At 34.4% G+C, this 18,727-nt stretch overlaps 4 protein-coding genes across 4 annotated transcripts; 3 read left to right on the top strand and 1 right to left on the bottom strand.

The window, feature by feature from the left end:
• Nucleotides 1–850: 850 nt before the first annotated feature.
• LOC145614566 (patellin-3-like) lies at nucleotides 851–3,559 on the top strand. The gene is made up of 4 exons (XM_081669623.1): nucleotides 851–2,216; nucleotides 2,432–2,556; nucleotides 2,666–2,807; nucleotides 2,996–3,559. Exons 1-4 carry the CDS (start codon nucleotides 945–947, stop codon nucleotides 3,245–3,247), a joined length of 1,791 nt encoding a protein of 596 aa, XP_081525749.1. The 5' UTR covers nucleotides 851–944; the 3' UTR covers nucleotides 3,248–3,559.
• Nucleotides 3,560–8,362: 4,803 nt separating this feature from the next.
• LOC145613039 (patellin-3-like) lies at nucleotides 8,363–10,002 on the top strand. Its single transcript, XM_081668105.1, has 4 exons — nucleotides 8,363–9,034; nucleotides 9,143–9,267; nucleotides 9,354–9,504; nucleotides 9,679–10,002. The coding sequence occupies exons 1-4, from the start codon at nucleotides 8,363–8,365 to the stop codon at nucleotides 10,000–10,002; spliced, it is 1,272 nt and encodes a 423-aa protein (XP_081524231.1).
• An 806-nt stretch (nucleotides 10,003–10,808) lies between these two features.
• LOC145614567 (patellin-3-like) lies at nucleotides 10,809–13,525 on the bottom strand. Its single transcript, XM_081669624.1, has 4 exons — nucleotides 12,378–13,525; nucleotides 11,740–11,864; nucleotides 11,498–11,648; nucleotides 10,809–11,404 (listed from the first exon to the last, which is right to left on the bottom strand). The coding sequence occupies exons 1-4, from the start codon at nucleotides 13,392–13,394 to the stop codon at nucleotides 11,147–11,149; spliced, it is 1,551 nt and encodes a 516-aa protein (XP_081525750.1). The 5' UTR covers nucleotides 13,395–13,525; the 3' UTR covers nucleotides 10,809–11,146.
• A 1,809-nt stretch (nucleotides 13,526–15,334) lies between these two features.
• LOC145614944 (MICOS complex subunit MIC10-like) lies at nucleotides 15,335–18,715 on the top strand. Its single transcript, XM_081670021.1, has 3 exons — nucleotides 15,335–15,612; nucleotides 16,327–16,469; nucleotides 18,465–18,715. Exons 1-3 carry the CDS (start codon nucleotides 15,492–15,494, stop codon nucleotides 18,477–18,479), a joined length of 279 nt encoding a protein of 92 aa, XP_081526147.1. The 5' UTR covers nucleotides 15,335–15,491; the 3' UTR covers nucleotides 18,480–18,715.
• Nucleotides 18,716–18,727: the final 12 nt, after the last annotated feature.

The following is an 18,727-nucleotide window of genomic DNA, read 5'->3' as shown; positions in this document are numbered from 1 at the left end:
TTTTTGGTCTTAAGATATCTTTTTTTTTTTTTTTTTTTTTTTTTCCCCCCGCATCTTATGGATTAGTTCTTGGCTCATTTTAATCAATACTCCTATATTCATGACAATGAAAATTTATCTGTGTTAATATTAAATGAGCAAAATTAATCTTAGATACACGTTGCACCCGGATGTATATAAAAATTTCCACTACAACTTAATTTTGTAATATTTAATTTGTTACCATAACAATGTTTATGCAATTCCATTTCCAACATCTTACAAAAAATTAAGGGGCCAATGGGACTATGGGAGTACAATTCAAAGTATTACATTAGTCATTTAACAGCTACAATGTATACCGGTTCGCTCTTTATTTAAAACCCAGCAAAATAAACGCGGAAGATTGATATTTTACCTGACAGCTAAATTTCAAGAGAATTATATGTTATTCAAGGCAACAACTAAATGAAGAAGGTAAGAAAAATGGTTAAGATACAAAATTCATTGTATGAGCAACAATTTTATATACAAATACAAACACATTTAATTTGCTTTCTTTTAAACCGTGTAAAAAATTGAAAGACACCTAATAGCATTGATTTCTTTCCTCTCAAAAAATCAGTTATTTTCCAAATTAAATTCACTAATTGCCAAATTAGATTAGTCTTAAATAAATTAGTAACATAAAAAAAAATGTTTAAGGTAAGTAAGAATAGTGTAAATAGGCTGGAAGAGAAAAAGTGGGTCCAAGTTGTTAGCTGGCAATCCGTTTCTGACAGTCTGTTTTTCTTCTCCTCCAACGGTCACAACCCTTTTCGGACTTCCTCTTTACTATTAAACCCCTTTTCTCCCTTTCTCTTCTTCTTCATTTTCTCTCTTCATCTTCTCTTTCTCTCTCTAAATTTTAACATCTTTTTCTTTTTCTCTCTCTAAAAAACAACAAGAAAATATCAGAATTATCAATGGCGGCTGAAACCAAGAAGCCGGAGGAAGTGGTGGTGCCGGAAGCCGAGAAGCCGGTTGAGAAGGAAACCCCACCACCTCCACCACCTGCTGCGGTTGCTGTAGCCGAAGCTGAAGCCGAGAAGCCGGTTGTTGAATCGGCTGAGCCCGAGAAGGCGGTTGATGATTCGACAACCGAGGCTGAGCCTGAGAAGATCGCTAAACAGGACTCTTTTAAGGAAGAGACTAATGTTGCCAGCGAGCTTCCTGAGGCTCAGAGGAAGGCTCTCGAGGATTTGAAGAAGCTTATTCAGGAATCCCTCGAGAAGCACGAGTTCTCTTCCCCTCCACCCCCGCCACCCGCTAAGGTGGTTGAGGAGAAGAAGGAGGAGGAGCAAACTACTGCCGCCGCTTCTACGGAAGAGAAGCCCGCGGAAGAGGTTGCTCCTGCTCCCGCTGTTGAAGAGGCCTCTTCTAAAACCGAAGAGGCCCCAGCAACAGCAGCAGCACCTACAACAGAGGAGCCTGCTAAAAAGGAGGAAACCCCCAAAACAGAGGAACCTAAAAAAACAGAGGAACCCAAGAAAACAGAGGAGGTTCCAGTCTCTGTTCCTGCACCCGAGGCGGCGAAGAAAGAGGAGGAAGAGAAAACAACTGAAGACATCAAGGAAACAATTGTGGTTGAAGTAGCAACAACATCAGCACCCGAACCAACCGCGGTACCGGTGGAGGAGGCACCCAAGGAGGAAGCCGAAACCGCGGCACCCGAACCACCAAAGGAGCCAGAAGAGGTCTCAATTTGGGGAATTCCTCTGCTAGCCGATGAAAGAACTGATGTAATTCTCCTGAAATTTCTCCGAGCAAGGGATTTCAGAGTAAAAGATGCATTCACCATGATCAGAAACACTGTTCGTTGGAGGAAGGAATTTGAGGTTGATACTCTGTTGGATGAAGACCTTGGAAATGATTATGAGAAAGTTGTGTTTACTCATGGAGTTGATAAACATAATCGTCCTGTTTGTTACAATGTGTTTGGTGAGTTTCAGAACAAGGAACTTTACCAGAATACTTTCTCTGATGCTGAAAAGAGGAAGAAGTTCTTGAGATGGTTGATTCAATTCCTTGAAAAAACCATCAGAACTCTTGATTTTAGTCCTCAAGGAATTAATTCTTTTGTTCTTGTTAATGATTTAAAGAATTCTCCTGGGTATGGTAAGAGAGATCTTTACAAGGTTATTGACAAATTTCTTGAGATTCTTCAGGATAACTACCCAGAATTTGCTGCTAAACAGGTATAATTTTTTATTCTTTTCTGCATTTATTTTGATTTTCATGTGATTTTTTTTATCTGGGTTTGAGTAAAGGTGGAAACTTTATCTTAAATTTAATGTCTTTTCATTGATTTTTGACACGGGTATTGCTCAAAATGGAATTTCCTAAATTAATAGTCATAATTCATTGATTGTGTTATTCTGATTTTATTTATTTGATTATTTTGATTTTATAGTTGTGCATCAATGTTTCATGGTGGTATTTGGCATACAACTGGATTTACTTGACTGTGTTTACACCAAGGAGCAAGAGCAAGTTTGTGTTTGCTAGTCCATCAAAAACTCCTGAAACCCTTTTCAAGTCAGTAAACTTGTCTCCTTTGTTAATGTTTTTTTCTCTCTCCTCAAATTATTAAACTATTTATTGATGAATATGTTGTTTGTATGTTCTGCAAAAATTTAAAAAACAGGTACATAGCTCCTGAGCAGGTGCCTGTTCAATTTGGTGGGCACAGTAAGTTTGGTGAACATGAATTTTCACCTGCTGATTCTGTTACTGAGGTTACCATCAAGCCTGGCACTAAACACCCAATTGAGTTTGCATTTACTGAGGTATATTTGCACCCCTCCCTTACTTTTTGTCCGTTTCATAATGTTCTTAACATTTACTGTTACCATACCGTGACATATATAAACGTTCTTAATATTTATTGTTAGCATACCATGACATATATTAGAGCGATTGATTTTGTTAGATTCGTTTCAAATTGAACTAACGTGTGTAATGTGTGACGGTGTAGGAAACCGAGTTGGTATGGGAGCTAAGAGTAATTGGATGGGATGTGACCTATGGCGCGGAATTCTTGCCAGCAAAGGAAGGAGGATACACACTAAATATTACAAAGCCAAAGAAAGTAACAGCAGCAGATGAGCCAGTAATTTGTGACACATTCAAGGTGACTGAGCCAGGAAAGGTGGTCATAACCATTGACAACCAAAGTTCAAAGAAGAAGAAGCTCCTTTACAGGTCTAAAGTCAAGGGTTCTCAGTGATTTTAATCAGAAATATTTCCATTATTCATTCAAAAAATCATAGTGACTTTTAATAAGTTCTTTATTTTAAATTTTTGGGGGTTAAATTTACTTTTTATATAAGGAGTTTTGGGATTTATTATTTATTTATTTGTTTCTTTTTTTTTTCTTGGATTTTTAATTTTAATTTTCATGGTGTGTGTCCTTGGTCCTTGTGTTTCTCATGTTTGGAGGACATATACAGAGGAAGAAAGGGGTGCAAAAACTGTGTATTGATACTCTTTTTTGTCTGTATATTCTATTTCTATGTAAATTTTAAATTATTATGGTTGATGAGTTGTGCTAAAATTCCAAATTTTATGATTTTTTTGGTTTTTATTTTGTATTTTTTGCAAATTGTTTGTTGTTGTTTCATATTTTAGGACTTTTTGTAATCTTTTGCTCCTTTAACTGATCAAACCTTTGGCATGTGGCCAACCTATATGTGGGGGCTGCATGTCTGAATGATTGGATCATGTGTTTGGTGAATATTTATTACTACTCCCACTATTTTAGGGCTATTTTGACAATTATTCTTTTGGGATTTTTAAACCAAAACATGTTTTGGGCAATTATGTTTATGAATCTAATCTAACTTTGAATCCTTGAAACTTTTGGTATATGATATATTGACTAGCTAGCTTTAGGGGTTCAAAATATTGGGGAGGGAAACACTAGTTTTGATCTTTAAGGTAGGGTACAACATATGAACATAGTAATATACTACAACTATAAGTATATAAGGAAAAAAATTAGCATGACCAAGTTTTGAAATATTAAGACTATATTGTAACTCGTACGTACGTAATAAAAAATAATTAAAAGAAATAATCATTTAACAAAGAAATTTGAATATAACTAAAATTTCAAAAGATACATGACAACTCTCTATTAGGATGCAAAAAATTTGATCCAAAGGGAAGAAGATATTTTGTAAATCTTGCAAAAATGAAGGGCATTACATCTTCAATTCAAATATCACCTTTTCATCAATCTAGAAATGAATCAAATACCTATAAATTTACAAAGGAAATGATAACAAGGTGTAAATGTCAAAATGAAAGTGAAAAGAATAAACTTTAGCAACTTCAACATATGAACATGAACATTATGATTATAGGTGTTGTGTAGATAACATGATATGAGGGACCAAAAGGGTCCTAATGCAATAACTAAAGTCCAAATTTTCCACTCAAAAAACAAAAAAAAAAAAATCCAAATTCTAAAGGATAATTATCATTTAGTAGCAGTATGCTCTCTAGAATTTTCTTATGAATTAATTATAAGTAGGTTTGATTTAGAAGCTTTAGAATTGATGGTTTTGATCAACTACTTTTTTGAAAGATGAGACTAATTGGTACTAATAATTTGTTGACATATTATAAGTTATCATGTAGGGACAAATTATTTCATGTAATTTTCACTGATGTTTCAATCTGATGGGGATGGCAGCTCGTGCAAGCTTATCTTCTTAATCTTATATACTTGTATTGTTAAAATTTAATATTTTTTCAAACTTTCTTCTAACCTCACTTAGGTAAGATTTATGTATTTAGTGACATACATCGGAAAATTTTCAATACTCAAGCTATAGATTACATAAGGATAGATACGTGTTATTGTTGAACTATAAATCATATAATTGATTCTATCAAAGTCATTATAATCACAGCTTTTTAACAATTTTTAAAAATAGATTATACTCGTATATATTTCGAGGAATGGTCGAAATATAAAAGCTTGTGGATTGACACAGAGCACAACCTAAGTTAGATTGAAATTAAGACATCTTGATCTTGGTGGTTGTGCTTGGCCAAGGCATAACATGTGGGCACAAGACGTAAGACATGTTCTTTTCAGCTTATATTCAGTTCAGTTCAGTTAAGCTTCAATAAATTCAGCTTAGTTTAACTCCAATATGTTCAATTTAGTTTAGCTCCAATATGTTCAATTCAATTCAGTTCTTATCTTAATTTCCTTCTCTCATAAAATATCCAGTTCAGTTTAGGCGTTTAGCTCAACTCGATCAGTTCGGTTCAGTTCAGCTCTAATATGTTCAGTTTAATTCAGCTCAGCAGTCAATCAGAACAGGGCTGTAGTCAAGTATGTCGGGTTAGCATGGCAATTACCATGGATAAATCCACTAAGATCAATTCGTTTGATTTACCAAAATATCTTTAAAAGCAAATATTTTCAGAAAATGAAATGTTGTTTGTACACAAACCATAATCGGATAAAGAGCACTAATTTAAGTAGGTTGCTTTTAATTATCTTGATTCATACTAAATGTGGATTTGTCAAAGGTAATACATAGTCAGTCCATCTGTCAAGCATACTTGAAAACAAAAGATAAATCAAAGTATCAAACACTTTTATTTTCCTTATCAGATCAAAATCATACACTTGTGCTTTATATTTGGGTCCTATCTCCAATTTATGCTTAGCTTTTGAATATACAAAGTATTTAATTAGTTTAGGTTTAGCCTAATTTGAGTGATTAATTGCTTTTATGACATGAAATACGCTACTGATGTATGCCTCATCCTAGAGGACGACTATTAGGGAATCCGAATAATATAGTGTCTCATCATGTCCTAAATCTTATTGATTGGCTAATCCCTATATTAATCTATTCGTGTTTTGTCGTTACCCTTAATCAAATGATACTCCCCACACTTTGATGATTTTTAATATGTAGAGGGGTGTCCCACGTTTCACAGCATGTATATTCCCCTCGTCTTTTTTGTTTGCATCATTTGAAGTTTTATGATAACTATTTATCTAATACTTGTATACGAAGTATAACTTTGACAATAGTGAATAAATTTAACTACTTGATCTTTAAAATGCTTATTATTACAAATATTTATATATTTGAAATATATATATGTATAAAATAATAAATTTAATTAATGGAACCAGATATAATTTTGATGATGAATAAACTACGGAGTATTTAAATAGTTGGAATGATTTGACAATAAATTGAATCCTATTTAATGATCAAGTAGTTTGCAACTTCCCCTAAAAACAATAAAGAAAGAAAAATACAGAGAGAAATTGTGCAACAACACGAATTAATTGAGTTAATCTTGCTTTTGACAGCTTAAATTCAGACCAAAAACATGAGTAAGGCTGATGGAGTTATGATTATAAAGCCACACTTGTTATAATTTTCTGTTACAACAACAGACATCCAATCCACTTTTTCACAATTATTTTACACATGCTCACTTTTTTTGCATAAAATTTGTTAATGTACTTTCAAATTCATGCATTTGTATTCTAATCATAACCCCGTGCTAATTAACCACCTTCAAATTAATGGATTAGTATCTCATAATTATATTTTGGGTGCCTTCAAGAATGTCTTTTAAAAGTAATAACATATCTCTAATTTCAATTTTAGCTCAATATTGTGTCAAAAATATTATGAGTAATAAATGTGAAGTGATAAAATATCGTAAATAAAGTGATAAAAATAATATACGTCGTATTTGAAATTAATATACGTAGTAGATATATACTTCGTATATAATTTATAAATAATAACTCAAAAAATACACTAGAAAAAAAGCTTAAAAGTACATACATAACCCAACATACTCTCGTAAAATAATGTGGAGTACATAGTAGTAGCTTAGTACTAAAATTTAAGACATTCCAAATTTCCAATTAAACAGCAAAATACATGCAAAAAGGACAAAGTCCAACACAATGAGACACACTAGTGACACTACAATAGCAAACTTGTAGCAAAAACATAAATTCTTTCAATCTTAATCCAATTTTAAAGAAACTTTGTCTACGAGTTGAAGATTCTTCCAAATTTGTCTTAAACTCTATAAGTTCATGTCAAAAAATAAAAGGTTCTTCCAAACATTGTACCCAAAAACTTGATAGTTTATTTGGTTACACTCTGAATATAGCTAAAGATCCATATGTTGTGAATTAGTATAAATTAGGACCATTTTGGGGCCGTTTGGAGTATACTCCACAAATTAGGCCAGATATTTTATAGTCGAAGGTACAATTTGAGTATCATTTTCAAGCTGTGTGACACATGCATAACTGCACAACCATAACAAGTTGATGAAGAATCCAAAGATTTATGTCTTGGACGTAACTAAAGATTTATGTTATTCTTTGTGCATGATTTATGGTCAGTCCAATTGCCCATGTTCATGTAATAGCGGCGCTCAACTACTTTTCGAATAAAGGCGCAACGTTTTTATTTCAGTGTATTTTTGCTTAATAATATGGTCCAATCTCAAACTGAGGTAAAATGTTTTTATACAGAGCCTGTTCACATTTGCTGAACTGAACTAAATTGAACCGAACTGATTGGAGCTGAGCTGAACTGAACTGAACTAAGCTGAACTGAACTAAATGAATATTTTACGAAAGAAGGAAATTAGGAGCTGAACTGACTGAACTGAACTGAATAGATCAGTGAATTACTCCGTATTATTTTAAACACAATTGGTCCACTAGCTAATATATACAGAAAGAGATCACGAAGATAACTGCCTTTCTTCACTTGTTTAGAATATAATTATACTAAATTGAAGTGTATTGTAATATCAGTACTTGTATAACTTGTGATGCGTGTGAATGTTCTTTTAGAGATGAGGGTTGAGTTGAAACCTTATTTATTGACATCAAGGTGTTGAAAACTTGAAATTAAGGAATATTTATACTAGTAAGCTAATTAAGATGTGGATTAGACTCATAAAAAATGGGTACTTCAGTCATTTCGCATATTAATTGGGCCCAACTATGAACTAGATTGATTCTAAACACAAAGCAATAAACATGTTATTCAGACTAATTCAGCCTCCACTTTTCTTGGGAGAAGACCAGTATGTAAGTCTTAAAAAAAAAAAAAAAAAAATTAAGATTATGGGAGGCCTGCTTTAGCTTTATACCAAGTCTTTACTGTGTGCACAAATCAACAAGATTTGGAGTTGTGGATCCCACCAGCTAGCATTGGTAGTAAGTTTGACAAAAAAAATTTGAAACATCTACAATTTTCCCTAAAATGTGGAGTAGAATCCATGCACAAGTGCACATAGCATGATTTAAGCTGAAGAATCTATGGAGGATGTTTGTGAGAAATCGGGCGAAACATCCTCCTTCTCCAGGGAAGAGTTTGGGGTGGCAAGTAAACTTACAGAATACCAAAAGAAAGCTTTACATGATCTGAAAAGCCTCATCCAAAATGGCCCCGGAAATGATCAGGTTTCCTCCTTTGAAGGGTATCATGCTACAGTTTGGGGAGTCCCTCTTCTTGGTGATAATAAAAGTGATACTATGATCTTAAAGTTCTTGAAAGCAAGGAATTTTGAGGTTTTTGATGCATATGCTATGATCACAAACACGCTTCTCTGGCGCAATGAAGTAGGTATTGAATTACTCTTAAGAAACGACGTTGGAACTCATGATGACAAGAGTGTAATGTTCACTCATGGTTATGACAAAGAAGGGTGCCCTGTATGGTACTTGGTTTTGGAGGATGTCTTGGTCAATAATCGTAGCCAGATTACATCGTACGATGACCAAGAAGGGCGGAAATTTTTTCGTTGGCTAATCTTGTTCACAGAGAGGAATATCAGGAAGATTGTTTGTAGCACAAGAGGTGAAACTTCAATTTTGTTAGTTATTGATCTTAAAAGCTTAACAAGGTACGGCAACAGAGACCTGTACAAGGTCATTTACAAGTATCTCCAAATGCTGAGCGATTATTATCCAGAATTTGTGGTAAAACAGGTATCTAACAAACTCGATTTGCTATATGAGTTCATGATTTTGCTGCATCATTGACAATTGACAAATTCTTTCTGGTTCTGGGTTTGAATTTTTTGTGTTGTCTTACAGTTGTGGATCAATGTTGCTTGGTGGTATCGAAATTATTGCCGGGTTTATTCAATGGTGTTTGATGTATGGAGCACAAACCAAGTAGTATTTTCAGGTCAAACAAAATCCATGGAGACCCTTTTCACGTCAGTAACACCTCTTGTTCCTAAGCTAGTTACCTTTTTGTTCAGTTTTTATCCTTGCTCTATCTTATGATCCCTGTATTTAACAGATACATATCTCCTGCACAAGTGCCAGTGAAATACGGCGGTCTAAGCAGAGACAGCGAGCAAGATTTTCACCAATCTAGCACTGATGACGTTAGTCCTGATGTTACCATCAATCCTTCTGGCACACAGAGACTAGAGTTCCATTTCACCAAGGTAAATGCCTGTTGTATCTAGAAGTGACAAAGGAGTCGTTTGAATCTGGTCATATCCGAACCTATTTTATACTGTACCTGCTAGGTTTAATTTCTTAGACCTTCTATAAGAAACTGTTTCCTACAAGAATTCCATATTCTGATTGTTTACATTATTTGCTGCTGCAACCTGCAGCCCTGTAATGTACTCTGGGATCTTAGGATGATATGTTGGGACGCTGTATATGAAGCAAAGTTTGAACCTGACTCCAAGGGAAGTTACATGACAGCTATATCAAGGCCAAGGAAGCTTACAATGAATGATGAACCAGTAATTTCTGAAGGTTTCAGTGTGGATGAGCCTGGAAAACTGGTACTTACCATTCGTAATACAAGTTCAAAGAAAAAGAAGCTGCTTACTAGGGTTCGAGTTGTGTCATCTGACCTGAATACAGAGCCAGAGGCTTCTCTACGCGGTTGGTTAGTTCAGTCAGATGATGAAAGTAGTATGATTTGTTGATTGGGAAAAATTTTTGTTCTGGAATTTTTCAAACATAACTTTACAACAATTGTCATAAAATACCTAAATTTGGCTATTCTACATTTCTATAATTCTATTGACCTTATGTTCCTTTTTCCATATCTACTTCCATTTTCCTCCCCATCTCTTGTACTCAAACTTGCAAGCCAAATAAGTTTACATAGGCTTCGTCGCGGAATAACGAGTTTAGATAAGGGATATTCAAGCGAAAAACAAGCCAAAGGTACTTATACAGTTTTACTCTAAAAGTAGAGTGCATCTTGCATCAGCAACAATTATTTCAGCTTAACTTTATTGCAGAAAACAAGCTTAGAATACTCCATAATAAATAATGTGTGTGTAGACTAGAAAGTTGGTGGCTTGGCATCATTTGATTCCTTCAAAAGACACTGGTTGTCTAATAATTCTATAATTGTCAAGGGTATCATAATTTCCAGGAAAAGTTTTCAAATGACATAAATTGAAAGTGCCAGTACACCTAATTGAGATGTGGTTCATATCAGAGACTAACCCTTGTGATATAAATGGTATTTGAAGTACAAAAAAAATGTGACAGAATTACAGAAATTTAAATCGAAAATCATGTCAGAAAGAACTACTCAGATATAATAACCTGAAAGTGACTTAGCACCAAGGTTTTGAAGGACCATCTAATGGCAGAGATATAACATATGTAATTCTCACTACGTATTTATTTATTACCAAGATATTCCCGGAAATTAGCCCCGTAATGAAATGGATTTCTAGTTGGGCAATTACACTTCCAATAATTAAATAAACATCCATAAAACAAGTATACAGATAAATTAAAACATCAAAGTTTCACGAGTTTTTACAATCATTATTCACTCAACACAAATCCTATGGTTCTATTTTCCTAATGGATCAACAAGCCAAAACCAATCAAGCGCTCTAATCAGTTAGCACTTAACATATGGTCCAAAAGGAAAGAAAATGGGTCAAAAAGTTCCAGAATGTTGAAAAAAGAAACAAAATTATAAAACAAAGATATGAACCAATGAAATTTGAAGTGGAAATTCATCTACATATTGAACAAGGAAATCAACACTCATTTATATCAATGTTGGCAATTGTCTTGAACTAGCTTAGAGCAAGATCATCATCATTCATCAGAGAAAGGCAATACTTTGTACCTGTAGAGGAGTTTCTTTCTCTTGAAAGTTGGGTTGTCAACTGTGAGGACTATCTTACCAATTTCACCAACTTTGAAGCTTCCGGATATCACAGGATCATCACTTGAGGTCATCTTGGTCGACTTTTGTATAACCACGATGTAACTATTTTCAGCGCTAGGCACAAACTCGGCACTGTAAGTGACGTCCCATCCCACTACTCGAAGCTCCCAAACGATGATACATTTCTACAAAATCCAATAATAGCAATGAAACTTAGAATTAAATCATTAAAACAGGAAAGTAATGTCACTAATTGAGTAATTGGAGCAAAAACCTACCTCAGAACATATGATTTCCACAAACTGCTTCGTTGCAGTTTTTAAGTTTAGGACAGTTGCAGGATCGTCCACAGTGAAATCCGGATTGCAATCACAATAATCAACACTAAGGCCACCATACTGAATAGGAACTTGCTCAGGAGATACATACCTGTCGCACCCAAAATACAAATTTTACTTTAGTATAACCATCAAATTTACTGGAGTCTGGAGATCAAAGGGAAGAGGTGAATGGTACTGACTTGAAAAGGGTTTCAGCAGTTTTTGAGGGTCCAGCAAACACAAACTTGCTCTTTGTTCTTTGGGTCATGAATGGGCTCATCATAGTGTAGAAGGCCAAATACCACCAAGGCACATTGATGAACACCTACGAATTAATTTCGTAAAACATAATCTATTAGGAACCAATAATTCCTTAAAGTTATACTTCCTACATCCTTAAGAAGTCTATATATGTTTGAATTTTTCAAAAGGGGAAACTTGGTAAATGAAAGTTAAGAAGAGTATTTCTAATTCAAGTAAGTGTCACCTCCTAAACTTAGGATGCAATTTATGATATTAAGCCAACTAGCAGGCTGCCACACACTGACACACCCAAAGGTAGACTCAAAGTTCTAATGCAATTAACATGAACATCAACTAGCTTGTTCGAATTATAATACAAATTCAAGCTATCTTCATCCCAATAATAAGCATCACCAACATCAATCAACATATATTAGACAACATCAATCAACATATATTGGACAACATCCAATTACTAACAACATTGTTACAATACTAACAACCATTTCAGAGTGTAGGCAGCAACTCAACAACAATAAAAGCAACAGAGGATTAATGATGCTAATATATCATCTATACATTCAAGAAATTATACCTGTTTGGCAACAAACTCAGGATAATTGTCTTGCAGCAAATGAAGAGCTTGTCTAGTAGCCAACCTAAGGTCTCTTTTACCAGGACCAGGAGCATTCTTCAAATCATTAACCTGAAAAATAGTATTAACACCACCAGCATCGAAATCGAGCTTTCGAATACTCTTCTCTAAGAACTGAATCCTCCATTTCAAAAACTTCTCCCTCTTCTCCTCACTTGAAAAAGTCTTGGTATACAAATCCTTATTCTGAAACTCCCCATAAACATTATAACAAACTGGGTGACCTTCCCTATCATGTCCATGCATAAACACAACTTTTTCCAAAGCATCCCCTAAATCTTCATCCACTAATTTATCAATCCCAAAATTTTCCCTCCAAACTAGGGTATTCTTAAGCATTGAAAAAGCATCATTAACCCTAAAATCTCTTGCTCTTAAAAACTTCAATAAAATTACATCAGTTCTATCATCTTTCAACAAGGGTATTCCCCAAATTGAAACTTCCCCATCATTTTCATCTGGGTTTTTCTCATCTTCCTCTTTTAAAGCAGATTCAATAGTATTTGTAGCTGAACTTGTACCTGATCTCTCTGATTTGGGTAAAAGGGTTTTATCAGATAGAGATTGACTGAGCTGGGTTTTAAAATCTTCAAGGGATTTTCTCTCAAAATCTGAAAGATCAGAAAGAAGATTACTTTCCACTTTAAAAGAAACAGCTGATTGAATAAAGCTGCTTTTTTTAGGTTCCTTAATCTGGGTATCCTCAGATTCAGTAATTGTTTGTGATTCTGTGTGTTCTTCAACCTGAACAACAGGTGCTGCAACTGGTGGTTCTGGGGTTGTTTCAGATTCTACTTTCGCCGGAGATTCTTCTTCCGGCACCGGAGATTCTTCTTCCTTAGGTACTACAGGAGTCTCTGTTTCAGCTACTTTCACCGGAGATTCTGATTCTGGTATTGCCGGAGATGGGTTTTCCGGCGGAGGAGCAGTGGTGGAAGAAGGAGTTGATTCTGCCATTTTAGGAGAGAGAAAGTGGAGTGAATGAGGAGAGAGAAAGAGGAAAGATAGTGAGTGAGAGGTAGTGAGTGAAACGGCGGCGTTTAGGGAGGAGAAAGGAGAATCCAAAGTGCAGAAAAAAGGGGAAAAATTATGAGAAGACAGGACAAAAGGAGGAAGAAGAAGGGGAAATTAACACGTGGAGGACAAATTAATTGTGATTGAAATCTTTATTCTATTTTAATGATTTTTAAAAAAGGAAAAAAAGTGAGGGTATTTTAGATTTTTTAAGTATTTTTATAGTAAGGGAGTAAAAATAAGGAAATTAAAGATGGGAATGTTGACTACAAGTCAAACTGAAAATATCATCGGATTCTTTTTGGTTTTTACTGTCTGAACATCGTTTTTGGCCTTTTTGAACTTTTTCTGTTTTTTTTTACAGTGTAGAAAAAGAAGTTGTTTACTTGGTGTAGTAGACGATAAAAGTCATATGAGTACAATATGTTGTGCAATGTGACCAACTAATCCTTGATTTTTATTGCAGATTGACAGTTACAACTTACAAGTATACAACAAAATCGGGTATACTGAGTTGGCCATAACAAAATAGGGTACACATAAAAATATCATACTGAGATGAGGATTGAGGTGTTGATTCGGTCCATTCGGATGTTTATGTCTGGTTTGGTAAAGTTGGGTCGAGTCAATTTCAAATCCAAATAATGTTAAATAATTGTGTTCATATAAGTTAAAATCTAAATTGGTTATTTTTCAAGCCAATTTCGGAATAGGTTGGTTTTGACTCCACTAGGCTAATCAGGAAACCTCGTGTGGTTAGAGTTTTTCTATTGGTTTCAGAACATTTTGGGATCAATCATTATCACCCGTCCTTATGGCTCTTTAAAAACCCCCACCAAAAAAAGTGTAATATGCGAATCAGCAAGAGATAGTTGCATGACTTGCACCTTCGTATAAATAAGTAAATGGCAACAATGTTTTACGGAGTATAAGAAGAAAAAAAAAATGCTCTATAGGGAGTTAGGGGATGGATAAAAGCCTAAATGCCTAATGGAATCCCCGCGGGATTGATACTACAAGTTTAAGGTTGTACTCCGTAAGAAATAAATTTTACCATTAGATCAAGTTATGTGGTAAATAACAACATTACTTATTGATATAAATCATATGTAGTGTTACTAGATTTATAATGAGTATTTACATGACTCTCCAAAAGAGAGATTAGGTTTGGTGTTTTTTATTTTATTTTATTTTATTTATTAATTTTTTTAAAGCATTTTACAAGTGTGTTGTTAATACTATTATGTATTTAAATCTTGCTATGTGATGGTTCACTCTCATTCAATACGAATAATGCACTTTGCTAAATTGAAAACCCTATTCTAAATAGAATGCTTCATTAGTGAATGTATTATACCAATAAACCATGCACTCAAGAGATGATATCATGAGATTTATGACATACACATTCCCTTTCAGATGTCCAAATATAGAATGTTTGAACTATATACTACATGGTAAAAATATTGTTATGCTCAATTTCCATCTAGCTCACTTTGAGCTATATAAATAATAAAATGACCAAGAAATTTGAATATCATCCTAATATTTCAACCAATTATGTTAGTTAGCATTCACTACAATTATACGTGATAATTGATAAAAGATCCTTTATATCATTTTTCGTTGTGGTTATATTATCGTTAGTTAGATAAATCACACTTTTAGGTCATAATATCGGATCAATTTAGCGGTTTTTATAATCAGGTACAATAGTGATCCAAGTTGGGTAATCAAATTTGAACCATGAATCATGAATCATTTTTGGCAAGTTCATCAAATATCATGACCCAAGCAACTTGGGCCATAAACCATGAAGACAAAAACCACAAAAGGCCCGAAATCACAAAAACATTCAAAATCATCTGGGTACCCTTGTTTACTCTATCAATCACCCAGAAAATCCGAAGAATCATCTCAAATTCTCTTTACAAGAAGAAGAAGACGACGACGAAAGCAAAGGGGTAGCAAAATCGGCAACATCTAGAATACAATCTGCAAATTAAGACCAAAAAAAAAAAGCAAAGTTGAAGAACAAAAATGGCGGAAAACAGAAAAGATTACAACTTGGATGCCAAATGGGATGCTTGTCTTGATCTCTCTCTTCGCCGCTTTGTTTACTCCTCCGTCGCCGGCGCTTTTTCTGGCCTTCTTCTCTTCCGTCAGTCTCTTTTTCCTTTGATTTCCTGCCCCTTATTTATATCCATTTCAATTATACTTTTATTTTGAACAAATTGTGCTAATGATGCTAATGTGCTGCATATATTTATGTTTTTGATGATACTTTCTTAGATTTGTTCTTGTTGATGTTGGTTTTTTGTTGGGTGATGTGGAAATTTGGTTATGGGTTAATGGGTTTTTCTGGGATTTCGATTTTAGGGCATTTTGTGGGGTTGCAACTAATTTTTAGGGCTTTGAAGTTGAAATTGTGTTGAAGTTTACTGTTTGCTGCGGTGAAGGTGGTATTATATCAACATTGATGTGCAATAATCAATTGTATTAATGGGAAAGTGAAAAATGCTTCATGTATGCAAAATGATAAATTAACAGATATAGAGGAATTGGAGATTTATGAATATGCTGTTATGGTATAGTAGTCCAATATACTTACTAGTGCTGGTGCTTCCTAATATATCGGCAGGCGTTGAGAGGGGTTTGTTTGTGCTGTATAGCTACTTACCAATGGAAGAATTGACTTTTTAAAGTAGATAGCAAGTTATGAATGAAGTTGTGGCATCAATTCAATTAAAGTATCATATGTTTGTTAGTTTTTGTGTTGTTTCTGAAGGCATTATGCACAACTGCTTTCTCCATTTATGTGATGTTGAGTGACTATTAGACATTGATATTAGATTGTTCTGTGTTTTTCTATCAGGGAGTCCTGTGACTCGTTGGGCTTCCGTGGCTTTTGGTGCTGGAGTGGGTCTTGGATCTGCATACTCGGACTGCTCTAGATTGTTTGACAGCCCCACAGCAAATTTGAGGTCTTCAAACATATCTGACTCCCCTGTTTCTCAGGTAAGTTAATCTCCTTTGTTTGTATACTATTGTATTGAAAGCATTTACTTTGTATCTGATTGGGTAATTGGAGGCAATATAGCAATAGTAGCTTGATCATTATGAGGACATGGAATCAATACTTTATTGTTAATGAAAAAATTCTAGTTGCTAAATAAACCTTTTAAATCAATTATGTGAGATTTTGGGAGAGAGAGTGACTTTGATTTTCATGAGACTGGATTATGCTTAGTATATGGGGTACACACAATATGGTTTAAAGTTTCAACAGATAGACTAAGTTTGATGGATGAGAATATATTGTTCTTGGCGACGATGGCTTTGGTACTTTCCATGGTATGGCCTTGATTGAAGAGATTAAAAGCATGCATCATTTATCATAGGGGGTTGGCTCTCATTTGATTGGACTTACATAATGTTATGAATGAGCTGTTAGAGACCACTTTAGTTACAAAGTGTTTGTTTATGGTATACAAGTATGTCACAAAGGAGCTGATGGAATCAACTAAACCTAGTACAATTTTTAGTGTCAAATTCAGGAATCTATAGCGTAGCTATAATTGGAAAGGATTTTAGCGGATATGGGCCCTTGAACACTCAATTTCTAGCCAGTTTTAATATGGACAGATATGTTCTAACTTCATAAGTTCATAGTGATATCAACTTTAAGCTTACTAGAGTGTTGTTGGCAAAGGAATGATTCTGCTAGTTGTCTAGTTGACTCTAAGTGGGTGAGCTTTTATCTTGAGTTGTACCTTTTTCAATATTTTCTGAAGTAAACTTTGAATTGTGCACTATGATGTGCATGGATATATGAGATCAACGATGTAGGAAACTAGTATCATTAGTGTGCTAACTTGGAGCAGTAGGATTGTGTGATCTTAGTCATAGCCTCTCTTCCTGCTTGATCTGTTTCTACCTGGGTTAACGAGGTATGAGTGGTCTCATCAAATTTTGGAAGTGTCATTGCATATGAAAGCTGTGCTAGTCATATTTCTCCCTCTTTCATTGGTAATCTGATATGTGCTGGCTCTGAAATTTGGCTTTCTGCTATTTAGTCTGATGTAGATTAGACCATTAGCGTTAGGGCGATGTAGATGTGTGAGACTCCCATTAGTCCAATGTTTCTCTTTTTCATTGTCTTGTCTTCAGCTATTTGATCTTAGATTATTTAAGTAACGGCTATGTAGATGTGTGAGGTTCCCAATGTTTCAGAGTTGGTTATACCTGTTTGGAGGCCAGTGAAGAGAGAAGTTCATTATATAAGTAAAAGAAGGCTCAGTGCTTCTCATGCTTGGGTTTCATCTTATGAGATGCTAGTGCAGAGAGTGATATGTTTGGGACTATAGACTAAAGATTTAGAATATACACTCAAGAGGGCGACTGGAAGAACTCTGGAGTTGATTGGAGTGATTGAAGATCTTCACTTTAAAAATCTGCTCCTTAGAAAACCTTGGCCCATGATTTATCATGCTGCTCTTGACTCTTACTTTTGAGCAGATGCAGTTTTCAAGCTGCTCATCTGCTTCACGATGTTAGTTTTTCACTTTTTTGGTTCCTTGTTTGCCTGTTTTTTAATGTTCAATTTTTCTAAATAGAAATTCGATGAAGGCTTTTGATCTAATGTTTTTTTTTAGTTTTACCCATGTCCTATTCCTTTATCTCTTTTTTTTTAGTTAATCATTTAAGTGATTTAACGGTAGTAATATAAGGTCATCGTAGTCTCATTGCTTTGGACATGTAATTTGAACTCCCGAAGTAACAAAAATTCTAATTATGTTTTTGGGCAATGTTTTTACTTTGGTGTCTTTAATAGATACAAAGTAAAAGTATACAATAGGATTTTCTCTCATAACAAGCAGCCTTCTTTATACATCACTATGCCAATCTAAAATCTGCTTAGTTTTTCTCTCATAAGATCTTTGTTTTGTGAATTGATTTCAGATTTTTTGGAGTTTTTTAGTACACATTTTAATTAATATCTTCTTTTTACAGGATGTGCAAGAGTGACTTTGAGTTGAGTTACATATGTCCGAGGAACAAGTGAGAAGGGCTTCTTACTTAAGTTCACTTTACATAACTCTTATCCTATTGTAGTGCCGAAAATTGTTTTGATGGGTCATTGTACCCTTAATGTACTGCAAAATTTTCATGAAACAATTCCTTTTTGTCTTGTAATGTTACCATGATTTGGAGTTCCAATCAGGAGAATGGAAATTGAAAAGAAAGAAAAATAAAATTCTATAGCTATGCGCTCA

This window comes from Chenopodium album, chromosome 25 (assembly GCF_948465745.1).
Source record: "Chenopodium album chromosome 25, dcCheAlbu1.1, whole genome shotgun sequence".
In the NCBI taxonomy this organism is placed as follows: domain Eukaryota; kingdom Viridiplantae; phylum Streptophyta; class Magnoliopsida; order Caryophyllales; family Amaranthaceae; genus Chenopodium; species Chenopodium album.
The sequence above is the reverse complement of the archived record's forward strand: the minus strand, read 5'-3'. Positions and strand labels throughout refer to the sequence as shown.

Excerpts from the sequence above, each read along its gene's own strand:
- LOC145614567 (XM_081669624.1), bottom strand. The coding sequence starts at position 13,394 with ATGGCAGAATCAACTCCTTCTTCCACCACTGCTCCTCCGCCGGAAAAC. Across the intron at positions 11,865-12,377 it reads CTGAGTTTGTTGCCAAACAG|GTGTTCATCAATGTGCCTTG; the intron begins GTATAATTTCTT and ends ATTAATTCGTAG. Across the intron at positions 11,649-11,739 it reads ACTGCTGAAACCCTTTTCAA|GTATGTATCTCCTGAGCAAG; the intron begins GTCAGTACCATT and ends TGGGTGCGACAG.
- LOC145614566 (XM_081669623.1), top strand. The coding sequence starts at position 945 with ATGGCGGCTGAAACCAAGAAGCCGGAGGAAGTGGTGGTGCCGGAAGCC. Across the intron at positions 2,217-2,431 it reads CAGAATTTGCTGCTAAACAG|TTGTGCATCAATGTTTCATG; the intron begins GTATAATTTTTT and ends TTGATTTTATAG. Across the intron at positions 2,557-2,665 it reads ACTCCTGAAACCCTTTTCAA|GTACATAGCTCCTGAGCAGG; the intron begins GTCAGTAAACTT and ends TTTAAAAAACAG.
- LOC145613039 (XM_081668105.1), top strand. The coding sequence starts at position 8,363 with ATGGAGGATGTTTGTGAGAAATCGGGCGAAACATCCTCCTTCTCCAGG. Across the intron at positions 9,268-9,353 it reads TCCATGGAGACCCTTTTCAC|ATACATATCTCCTGCACAAG; the intron begins GTCAGTAACACC and ends TGTATTTAACAG. Across the intron at positions 9,505-9,678 it reads TAGAGTTCCATTTCACCAAG|CCCTGTAATGTACTCTGGGA; the intron begins GTAAATGCCTGT and ends TGCAACCTGCAG.
- LOC145614944 (XM_081670021.1), top strand. The coding sequence starts at position 15,492 with ATGGCGGAAAACAGAAAAGATTACAACTTGGATGCCAAATGGGATGCT. Across the intron at positions 15,613-16,326 it reads TTCTGGCCTTCTTCTCTTCC|GGAGTCCTGTGACTCGTTGG; the intron begins GTCAGTCTCTTT and ends TTTTTCTATCAG.